Source organism: Parasteatoda tepidariorum, chromosome 6, assembly GCF_043381705.1.
Source record: "Parasteatoda tepidariorum isolate YZ-2023 chromosome 6, CAS_Ptep_4.0, whole genome shotgun sequence".
Taxonomy (NCBI): Eukaryota; Metazoa; Arthropoda; class Arachnida; order Araneae; family Theridiidae; genus Parasteatoda; species Parasteatoda tepidariorum.
Window position 1 is genome coordinate 18,115,742 of NC_092209.1, and position 13,052 is coordinate 18,128,793.

The following is a 13,052-nucleotide window of genomic DNA, read 5'->3' on the forward strand; positions in this document are numbered from 1 at the left end:
CTGCCAATAAAATGAACCGGGTTTGAATGCCAGCCAGAGCTGGACAATTCGGCTGGTCCAGCCCGGTTCGCACCGACCACAGTGCTGACGTAAAAGATTCTCAGTGGCAGGCAGATTATGGGTTAGAGTCCCCTTGGCGTCAGGCTAACCATGGGAGGTTTTCGTGATTTTCCTTTCCATGTAACGCGAATGTGGGTAAGTTTCATCAAAAAGTCCTCCATGAAGGCTAATTTCGCCCAATACATGTTCCAGGAGTTCCTTGTCTTCTGGATTGGATTCAAAATTACAAGGCTACTGAGTTGAACATTGATAGTCGTTAACTCAGATTTGAATCGGCTGTTCAATGCCAGTTATAAAATAAAATGACTTACAGAGGCATTTGGATTTCCTTCGATTAAAAACTGTGTTAAATGTCTCCGAGAAAAATGGAGTGTTATCAGTGAGGAAAAAAAGCTAAGTAAATAAATAAATAAAATAAAAAAATAATTATAAGTAAATAAATAAAGTAAAAAATAATTATAAGTAAATAAATAAATTAAATAATATAAAAAATAAGTAATAAAAAACATCGAAAGGAAATTTTTTATTTCATATTATTTTAAGGTACTAATTATGTTATGCAACAAAGGCAAATTATTGCAAGGTAAAATATGCATTGTTTCCAAAAAAAAAAAGATAAATCTTAATCTTAACTATTTTTTCTTAAATATCAAGAATATTTTTATTATAATAATCAAAATTTAGAGTACACAAAAATCTTAACAAAATCAGATAATTTTTTCTTCGAGAATTATTTTGTTTGAGTGAAATATTTCACTGATAAAAAACTTAATTTCAAAGTAAAAATTCTAATAAATTTAAAGTTTAGTGTCTTTAATGATCGTTTGAATGCCCCCTATAACTAGATGGCTGCGATACTATGCCCCCTCTGCATTCCCATAGTATCAACAAATTCTGATGATGAGATAATAGAACTATAATTCTTAACCTTTTCGAAATAAAAAAGAAGCGGAAAATTTCTTTAATTAGCTTTCCTTTAAGATTTAAACTTCAAATCCTCAAATTTCGGACCGGTTAGTTCGTATTAGCTTCCACTTTGTAATCAAATATTTAAATGATTCGGAATAACTATATTTACTCGGAGTTATTAAATTGTTCCATTTGGTCTACTAACGCAATAAAATAGAATTTTTGATCCCAATATTACTTTCACTAATTGTTTTCAAAATATAGAAAGAAATATTTAATAATGACATGTTATTTAAATTATAATATATATAATTTAAATGTTTAAATATAGTGGTAACCATATAATTTTAAAACAAACTTATTCAAATAAGAATAAAGTGTGAATGCATAAATTTTGTTACCGCATTAAATATTAAAATATTATCCTCCAGAAGAATTGAAAGGTATGCTAACTTATATAATTTTTACGTTACTTGGTTAGTTGTACTTTTTAAATCTTTTTTTTTTGTTTTGTTTAATTTTTCTTTTTGACAACATAAAGAACCTGTTCTCCCGTATTAATAATCCTTAACAATTGTATAATTTTAAATACAATTACTTAAAATATTAAGTTTGACGACACTTAACGACTGAAAAACACAACCTTAAAGACATAATAATCAATAAATTTAATATTTCAAACGATTAATAAAAATTCAAGTTTCAAAAGTAAACATTCGAATATAAATCATTTTATGACGATAATTAAAATAAAAGGCGTTCAGAAACATGAGCGATGTAAATTAGTAATCGTCAAATTAATTTATCTGCGTAATAACATACGCAACCCCTAAGGTTTGTGTATGTTATTCCTATTTATTATGTATGTTTTCCTATTTAAATCCCACGCGTTTTTATGTATTAAGCAATCGACAGTTATGGAGAACAGTAATTGCTTACGCAAATACCAGCGCCTGCTTTCGCGAAATAAAACTAAAAAGGAATTTACATTTTAGTTGAAAAAATGCTTAGTAATCGTAAAACATGTTTTTCTCGCCTTTTACAATTCGGGAATTGCTTTCAGAAATTGACTTTACATCATATAAACTGCTAAAAATATCGAATAAATTTTTTCTTCCTTATTTTTCTTCCTTTGAAGACGTTGTTGAGGCATTATTTTAACAATCATTCTAAAAAGATATTGCTGTCATACGTCAAAACACAATGTGGAAAATCCGAGGCAAATGTTTACGTTTTTGTATGAAATATTAAAAAAAATGAGCGTCATTTGCAGCATTTTATAAATTATTGAATAATCTTGACGATTCTTAAAAGAAAACAATAGGACAAACATCAAGAAATATGCGGCGTTAAAGAATATTTTTAGATCTTTTGTGTTATTTAAAAACCAAAAATAAAAATAAAAATAAACTGTTAATTTTGCTTAGACATTCCTCTCGCAGTCATTAGTGGTTAATTTTTTTTTCCAATTTGAGATTTTTCTGATGAATTAAGTCAATTTTAACCACTTCATTACTTTAAAATAGAACAAATCTATCAGGAAGTATCAACAGTTCCTATTTAATCAAGAGATTTCCCCTTATTCCTCTAATCCATTAAAATTATTCGCATTATCCTACTTTAACTATCAGTGCACATTAAGTGTCGAGATTTGGGAATGTTAACATTCAGTGAAATATAATGATATTTAAACTTTTGACGCAGACAGGACTCAGGTGTTTCTTTTATATATATTTTTTCCGCTTCTCAAATTACAAGCAAAAAATTTATTTTGGTATTTTTCAACTATTAAAAACAGTCTTATGGATACTAAAAAAATCTGTTAGATTATCGGAATTATATTTGTACTAAAATATAAAATCCAAAAAAAAGTAGTTTGGAAAAAAAATTCATTCACTTTCAAAAATTTATCAATATTTGATTTTGTAAATTAAAGAAATTTCAATGATGAGCAACTGTTTCTGGTATATATAAATAACTGTAAATAAGTACAAATTTAAAACAATATAATTTTGAAGTGAGCAGTGCTTTACAACACAGAAAAAGACTCAACAGTATTTCATAAGCATAAATTATTAAAATGCGAAAAATAATATTTTTCCCCAATTTCGACCTAAATTAATACAAAATGACGAAAAAATTCTGCGTCAAAGGGTTAACAAGTATTCCGGACATTCATTCACCTAAGCGAGTGAGTGTTGACATTCACAGGAGAATGTCAGTATTTATTATTTCCGAGCAATCACGTAAACATATTACTTTCTCAAGTTCCAGGAAATTAAATATATTATTAAGTATCTTTAGTCAAACATCCGTTTTCGGCCAAAGCTGGATGTAAGTCATTGAATACATAAACTCGAAGGTAATTCAACTACATTTGAAATTCAAACGGAAGGTAACCCGCAGATTCATTTCCGATTCAGATTGATTCGGTTCTGTTATCACAAGAAGCGGCAAGGAAGAACATGATAAATACTATGATAGATAGCAAATTTAATGAACTGGCGGCTTGTTTATATCTTATGTTAAACACAAAACGAAGTAGCATTATTATACTTTGAAAAGTTAAAGTTATGTAATCAAACCTTACTTGACAAAATATATATGTACAGTGCCCAAAATAAAAAAAAAAGACAATACTGAATAGCCTTTGATCTAATCATCAGATCTTCACATTTTAGAACTTAACCATAATGGATCGAATGGGTGACCTCAGATATGCTAATTAATTAGTGCGCGCAATATTTTAAGCTACGAAATCAGACACGTTAACGTATTTTCTCTGAATAAATACACCTTTTTTTATGGATTTGGATTTTTGACCCACAAAGGGTAGCCGCAATCTGGGAAATATGCTACCTAACAGTTTGAGATTTGCTATGTTGATGACAGATTGAGTTTGGTTAGGAGAACGCTAACAGTTTGACACATTAATAATAGTAATAATAGTTTGCTTTATTAAATTCACCACTACTTAGTTTGAATTCAAAATGGCATAGTGTTAGATTTAAAGTGAAAGCTAAAATAAGTCTGTCAAATTTGCGAACCACACTTAAGCTACGGCTTTTTATTTTTTACTATCCTGATTCTGATTCCGCACGAATGCATTTATGACTTGCCCGTCCCGAAAAGGTTAAACAATTTTACTTTTAACTGAGAATGTTACAGCGTTATAGTGTTACATAAATGTCATAGCAAATGTTAAGTATAGTATGTATATTTTATATGGCAAATGTATTTGCACAGTTTGAAACATCGTGCGTAAACCTTATAGAAATTTTAATCATGCAAAATTTGCATTGACCAAAATTAAAGTATAAAGTTAAAAGCTAATTTTGTTTTACACTACCACTAGAATTATAAAAGCATTCTTTTAAATATTTTTAAAATCTGCATGAGCAATTACAGAATTGCTATTACGAAAGCTAAAATAAATATTAACTTCCAACGCTTAATTCGAATGATCCAAACTTAGCATGAGTTAAAATGACATCATTTCTAAAAACTGCTCTTTTAAATTGTGCAAACAAATTGTTTGTAAACAGTTCTGCCATTTAAATCTTTTAAACATTTGTTGCTGAAAGAGAGATTGTTTACATAGAACTAGTATAAAAGTGTTCCCTTTATTTTAATCAACTCCTGCATATATCAAACACATTCGTTGAAATCATTTTTTATTAGGTAATTAAACTGTGATTTATAAATTTTTTTCAAATACAAACACACACAAAATAACGATGAAGAATTTTAAAAGCAAACTGTAATTTTTTAGTTTTAAACGGAACATTGTTAAAATTCCCTCAAACATAAACACAATGATGAATGTTTACTCTGAAAGTAAATCTGTTGGTTTCTCTTGCAAGAAAACCTCAACAAAAAGAGAAAATAGTTGATACCAATGAACTTTTTTAATAGAAATTTTCGAAACTGTTTTGTTTTTATTTTGTAGCTTGTTTGTTTTAAGTCTAAACAAATTTTTAGAAAACAAAATCATAAAATAAAATATATGATTTGAAATAAAAAAATTCGCTACCAATATAATAATAAATAACTTAAGGTATTTCAAAATAAAATAATTTTTTTTGAGAAATGTTGATACGCATTATATAAGCGTTGATACCAATGTCTATCAATTATAACCCGGGAGATTTTATCAATATCAATGATAAATTGTCAAAATCAAAGCATAAAAAGTGTTGTTACACGTGTTTTTATTACTTTATGAGTAATATTTTTTCCCATTTAATTAGTCAAACATTTGAAATCAATGAAAAATTGAGGAGTAATAAATAAGAACTGTCAGCAAAGTAAAGCTTAAAAAGTGTTGATACACATGTTTTTATTAGTTTAGTGAGTAATTATTTTTCTTCTTTTTTTTCCTATTTAATTGGTCAAAAATTTGAAACTAAGTAAAAATTGAGGGGTAATAAGTAAGAACTTTCAGTAAAATAAAGTTTAAAGAGTGTTGATACACATGTTTTTATTACTTTAGTGAGTAATCTTTTTCTCTCCCTTTTTTCCAATTTAATTAGTCATAAAATTTGAAATCAAGTAAAAATTGAGAAGTGATAAATAAGAACTTTCAGTAAAATAAAGTTTATAAAGTGTTGATACACATGTTTTTATTACTTAAGTGAGTAATCTTTTTTCCCCTTTTTTCTCCAATTTAATTAGTCAAAAATTTGAAATCAAGTAAAAATTAAGAGGCAATAAAAAAGAACTGCCAGTAAAATAAAGCTTAAAAAGTGTTGATACACATGTTTTTATTACTTAAGTGAGCAATCTTTTTTTCTTCTTTTTCTCCAATTTAATTAGTCAAAAATTTGAAAGCAAGTAATAATTGAGAAGTAATAAATAAGACCTGTCAGTAAAATAAAGCATAAAAAGTGTTGATGCACATGTTTTTATTAGTTTAGTGAGTAATCTTTTTCTCACCTTTTTTTCCAATGTAATTAGTCAAAAATTTGAAATCAAGAAAAAATTACGAGGTAATAAAAAAAGGAAGTGTCAGTAAAATAAAGCTTAAAACTTGAAGAAAAAAAAATCTTCAGCCGGTCTTCCAATGACCTTGCTTAATGGGAGCCGGTTTCCTTGTGAGAAAACGAAACACTACTCTCACATTAAGCTGACCGTCTCTAAAAAAGGAAAAGAATAAAAGTTGTTTAACGATAGAGTAGATTTTGAAATTGTAGAATACGCAGTCAAAAAACTATTTCCGCACTTAGCGGGACACAAATAACTTCTTTCTACCTACAGAAATTATTTTCCTAGAGATAAATTAAAAAAATTTATTAATTTTCGGAATTAATTCTAAAAAGACACTCACTAATGCTTTCTCACGGAAATGTTCTCTTAAACTCTGTTATAATATTAGAAAGTATAACTTTTACGTAAGGTACCGGCAACTAAAAAGGAGACAATTGTTTCCTCAATAAGAACTTAATTTACACTAAAAGAGGTATTCGAAGCTCATGGGTTGGGTTCTACAACATATGTACAGAGGTTGGACAAAAGTATGGGAACACTTTTATACGAACTCTATGGAAGCAATTTTTCTTTTAACCCTTTAATAGGCCATTTATTTCAACTAAAGGTAGTGCATTTTTGACATTAAAATAAGAATAGTAAAATTAATATAAGAAAAAAAAACTCATTTAGTTTATAAAAAAAAATCTAAATTTTAATGCCATTTTTTTGGTGTTAAGTATATTTACCACGGCCTATTAGGAACTTATTGACTTGTATTTTTTGTTATTTATAAAATAAATTTTATAAATGCTACAAACTTATAATTTTTATGCGTATTTTTAAACTACCAATTTTATTCAAACGCTCTTTAAGAAAGCTGAAGTTATTAACAAATGGAAACCTAAATTAAAAGTGGTAGAAAAAATTACCATGAGCTTCAAAAAATGGTGGTAAGTATACTTCCCACGGCCTTCGAAAGGGTTAAAAGCAAATGATTTGGAACATTTTAAATGGCAAAACTGTTGGCAAACAAATTGTTGGCACAATTTGGATGAACATGATTAAAACTTGGCATTTTTACCTATGAAAAGTTCGGAAGGAAAAATGAAAAGAAGATGATAATAACTTTTTATTAGTTTTAATACCAGCAATTTTAAAATATTCAAATGTATTGTCATAATTTTTGTTTATTCTTTTTTAAATTAATAGTTGTTTTGTAAATTTGATTTAAAGTAATTTTCCACACCACCATACATAAATGATTTTATTTTATAACCATCGATGAACAACCGACCCAATTTTGAGTTTACAACTACCAATGTTCAACTACATAGCCTTGTAATTTTGAACCCGATCCAGAAGACAAGGAGACTCCTGGATCAAGTATTGAGTGAAATTTGCCTTCGGAGAGAACTTTTTGCTGGAACTATTCAGTATTTGCGTTGCATGGGAGAGGAAAACCACGATAACCTCCCACGGCTAGACTGACGGAAAGGATACTCTTTCCCATGATCCATTGAGGATGTTTTGCTTCAACACTGTGGTCGATGTGAGCCGGGTGCGAAATTCAAATCGACCAGAAATCGCTGGGATTCGAACCCGGTTCTCCTCAATTGGAAGTGAGAGCTCTATCTCCTAGGCCACCACGGTTCCTCACGTAAATTATTCAAAAAATTATATAAAATGCCACCTTGTTCTATCCTGGTAAACAAAAATTCTGAAAGCATTAGTTTTAATAGTCTACCGCTCTATAAAATATTTTGCAAAAAGCCTTGTAGTTCGCAGCTCTTAATTAGAAGTTTCAGAATCAGTAACAAACTATTACTTTCAATTTATTATTAAAAGTAAATGCAAATTAAGGTTTTAGCTTGAAATATATATAAATGATAATATGTAGTGGTGTAATCATGGTGTAGTTACAAATAAATAATTAAATAGAGGAAATAAGCAAAAATAACATGCACTTCTTCCACTTTTTTGCATTATTAGGCGCACATATCATCACTAAATACACAATAAATATTTAAAGATCAATGATATGAACAAAAAAAATATGTAAATGTTTCTATGTTACATGATTAAAAACTTCAATCGAAAAATAATTAAAATCTTCATTTATAACAGGCGACATGTTTCAAGCGCTCAAAAACAGGAGCCCATTTTCACGATTTGCCAGATGTGGGTGAGAAGAAACAAAAGTGAATTGAAATATGAAACAAAAAGATGCCTACAAAAAATGGAAAATAAAGGTGAGAAGCAAAACTAGAAAAAACTCAGAAGCCGATTGTGGAAAAATAAAAATAATAAAAATCACAGTGGCCGAGAGGAGCAAATCAGGGTAAAATACATCAAGTAATATCCTACCGCTTTAGTTACTTGAGATTAATTTATTAATATGCGTCTAAGGTTTCAGAAAATTAAAAAGAAACAGCCAGGAAATAAATTTCCATTTAGCTTTAACTTAAATAAATTTAATAACACTTTCATTCATAAGGAGATTTTTCATATTTTGTAAAGTAAATTATTTTTATTAAAATAATTTGACTCATTCAGAATGTTTACAGTTCAATATGCCTTAGTTTTGCAAATAGAAAATGTTGGATATGAGGTCCGGTACTAGCGTGATCTAGAGTAAAATAGCGTTCATAAATAACGAAACACTTTTTTTCTATATTCTGACACACCCTCTGCCTTGTTACAACTCATGCTATATGTCATTTGCAGTTCCTAAAAAGGCATTAATTTACTATAACATGTATTCCAAATTTGTTTTTAACCCTTTGACACAGATAATAACACACCGATATCCCTTCCATATATTTATTTCTGTCGCAAACAAAAATATATTTTTTAATTTTTTAATGATAATGATAATTTGGTATTTTTGAATTGTTATAGTTACTAAATAAAAATCTGCTACATTATCAGAATTAAAATTATTTTAAAATATAAATTTTAAAAAGGGAGTACGAATTTTTTTTTTCATTCATATTCAAAAATTTATTAATATTTGATTTTTTTCAAATTCAAGAAATTTCAATGATGAATAACTGTTTCTCTCAGATCTAAATTACTGCAAATCACGAAAATTATACTTTGGAAGTGAGCCGTGTTAGGAAGATTATACATTTAGCGCAGAAAATGATACCCGTGTTTCAGGCTTTATTTCCTAACTATAAATTGTTAAAATGTGAAACAAAATATTTTCTTACATATTCTGACCTAAATTATCCCGAAATTAAAAAAAAAAGTATGAAAAACATGCTTAGTAAAAATTCTGTGTCGAAGGGTTAAACTTTAACTATGTGTTTTAATAGGGTTTATGGGCACAATTATTTGTTATTGAGGAAAATTATTTGTACATAATTATTTGTGTACTTAAAGTGAGGAAAAAATATACAAATAAATAATATAAAAATATTTATTGATTTTAATTTTTTATTATTGTTTTATTATATTTTTATTTGATTATACTTCTTGTTTCCCCTCCCTCGCCCTTGTCACAAACTGTCACAATTTCACGAACAATGTCACAATTTCCCTTCATGACATTATTTGTTGACGAGGCCAAACTATTTACGACTGCTCCGTGTACACTTTCAGGAAACCTTAAAATTTTAAAGAGAGTGCCAGACAATGTTTAAGACTAATCCTTGCTAGACATCCCAACCTTTAAATATTGAGCATCGGAGTATTTCAAAGCATAACATTTATCAATGAATAACGAATATTTTAAATAAAATAATGTAAAGGTTTTCTTATACCTCTAGAACTTTTTTAAGCAAATAACTTTGTTACTTTGAAATAAATTATTAAAAAAATTATTGGATAATTTACGGTTTTATCGCTTGATAGTTAATACAGAATACATACAGACTCTGATTTATGTATCCCAAACTTTTACTTCATTTACGAAAGCATTTCTGCGGAAAAAATTCAAATGTTCCAGACATAAATTATTATTTTTTTTTGTACATTTTTTGTGATTCATTTTTTCTTCTTTTTTTTTGCAAAATGTTACATTTCTATTAATAACTTTAAACATATTATTTTAAGAAAAAAATTTCCTAAAGTCCACTTAAGCATAATTATTGGCATTCATTATAAGCATAATCAAATCCACTTCAGTTAAACGTAATTAATTACATTCATTTCGTTTAAGTAATCATTTCATTTTAACAAAATTAATTGCATTCAAACTTCAATAATTCGCTTCCTTTTAAATTAGTAAGATTAAATCTACACATTTGATTTAAATACATTTAATTCCGTTTTATTTTTTAAACATAACTAATCTCATTTATTTATTCAAGCATAGCTAAGCATGTTTATTTATTTAAATTTAAACTAAAATAATTTCACTCATTCTATTTAAACGTAATAAATACACGTATTCTATTCAAACATAACTAATTCCCGCCACTTTTATTTATGATTAAATCTACACACATTATTTAAATATTACTGATAACATGAATTTTCTGAATATAATTTATTTCACTCAGTTTACCCTAACTAATCACATTTATTTAATATTTACTTATTTATTCTTCATTAATTTCACTCATTTAATTTTAAAGCAATTAATTACATTAAACTTATTCAAACATATTAATTTCCTCAATTTTTATTTTAATATAATTAAACCTACACATGTGAATTAATAACACATGTGATGTCATACTTCGCATCTATTCATGTTATTTAAATATCACTGATACCATTAATTTTATCTAAACATAATTTATTTCATTCATTTTATTTAAACCTAACTAATCACAGTAATTCATTCATACTCGATTAATTCCTTTCTCTTAATTTTAAAGTAATAAATTACACTAATTCTCTTTAAACATAACTAATTCCCGCCATTATTTATAATTAAATCTACACACGTTATTTAAATATTACTGATACCATTAATTTTATTTAAACATAATTTATTTCATTCATTTTATTTAAACCTAACTAATTACAGTTTTTATTTAGACTTGATTAATTCCATTCATTTAATTTAAAAGTAAATAATTACACTAATTATATTTAAACATAACTTATTCCCGCCATTTTTATTTGTAATTAAATCTACACGTGTTATTTAAATAATACAAATACCGTTCATTTTATTTAAGCGAAAATTATTTCATTCGTTTTTTTGCATTTATTTAATTCATTTTATTTAAGTCTAACTAATCACAGTAATTTATTTATACTCTATTAATTTTAAAGTAAAAAAATTACTCTAATTCTATTTAAACATAACTAATTTCCGCCATTATTTATAATTAAATCTACACATGTTATTTAAATATTACTGACACTGTTGATTTTATTTAAACATAATTTATTTCATTCATTTTATATAAACCTAAATAATCACAGTTTTTATTTAAAACTTAATTAATTGCGTTCGTTTAATTTAAAAGTAAATAATTACACTAATTATATTTAAACATAGCTTATTCCCGCCATTGTTATTTATAATTAAATCTACACATGTTATTTAAATAATACTAATACCGTTCATTTTATTTAAGCATAAATTATTTCTTTCGTTTTTTTAAACCTTATTTATTTTATTATTTATTTAAACTTGTTTAATTCCACTCATTTTATATTATAACAATTCGTTACATTAATTATTTTTAAACATTGCTAATTCCCTCTATTATTATTTATAATTAAGTCTACATATGTTATTTAAATATAACTGATAGCATTAATTTTATTTAAACACAATTTATTTCATTCATTTTATTTAAACATAACTAATTACAGTTATTTATTTAGAGTTAATTAATTCCAGTCCTTTGATTTAATAATAATTAATTACACCAATTCTATTTAAACATTGCTACTTCCCTCGACTTTTATTAATAATTAAATCTACATTTGTTATTATACATGTTATTTAAATATTACTGATACCATTCTTCTTATTTAATACCTTTGATTTAGTTAGTATCATATATTTCACCAAAAGTAATAATAATAATTAAAAAGAACTTAAGAAGAAAACATGGAAAAAAAAAGATCTGGGTGTTTTAAATCATGCGCCAAATTACAAAATGTTTTCGCTAGTTTATTTTTTTATACTGAAAATTAAAATAACAATAACATTATTAATAATAAAAAAATTCGTTGAGAGTTAAAGAATAATAAATGAAATAAAGTTTCTGAATGAAAGGAAGAGAAAAAAACTTATTATTAAATAATATTACAAAGTAATATGAGCTGTGTATATAAATGATCTTTCATAAGTTTTTTTTTTTAAATTATTATTTTTATGAAAAATCACCTACTTTAATCATTTTATTCGCATTGTTTGACAAGATTTAAAAATTTATGTAAACTTTTACTGTGTCTTACATAAAAGGTATGCAAATACTTATCAATAGTTACACTATAAGAATTTTTTTTTCACACACAAAACCAAACAGGAAAAAGAAACGAAACAAAAACCAGAGCAGACTGACCGCTATACTGACCACCGGTCTGTTCATAATGACACACATTCCCACCTATTTTTCTTACCTTTGAAAAATCCCAAACGGCCCCACCTGTCAAGCCACGTGTAAACACAGTCAGACCACCTGGTTCACCCTTCAACCCCCACCCCTCTTTGTTTACTTCCAATAAAATGTAAACAAACGATCCCAAGTAAAGAATTTGTTCGAACTTACCTTTTTGACGGTACTGTTCGGGGAAACATCCTCTCTCTCCATCTCCAAATCGGTATAATATTCGAAATAATTCGGAATCGTTGGATCGGAGTTGTTTGAACGACTGACAGATCACCCCTACGCTGTGAGTGGGTTGATCCTCACCTGACAGCTTGTGACGTCATGGAGCGTTGGCCGGCTGTTCGAGAGAGTGGGAAAAGGTGAGGTGGTGATCTTTACGATGTTTTTTTACTATAGTCGAAATCATCTTGTGAGCAGGTAACCGAGACAGAGGTGTATAACAGACGAGGTCTTTAGATTTGAAGAAAGAAAAAAATTCACTGGAATTTATTTAAATGAGCTTTTTTATACGAAAGTGAAAATTTTTTTGCTGGATCTGCATACTATGGTCATTGTTCGGAAAAAAAAAGAAAAAAAATCTGTTGGTTAAAA

At 27.2% G+C, this 13,052-nt stretch overlaps 1 protein-coding gene across 1 annotated transcript in view; it reads right to left on the reverse strand.

Moving 5' to 3' along the window:
- Nucleotides 1-12,755, reverse strand: part of LOC107442449 (mitogen-activated protein kinase-binding protein 1) — a gene marked incomplete in the record, with an annotated part of 122,067 nt that extends 109,312 nt beyond the window's left edge. The window contains 1 exon segment of the mRNA XM_043052729.2: nt 12,621-12,755. Within this exon segment, the coding sequence (XP_042908663.2) occupies nt 12,621-12,662 (42 nt within the window).
- Between the last annotated feature and the right edge of the window lie 297 nt (nt 12,756-13,052).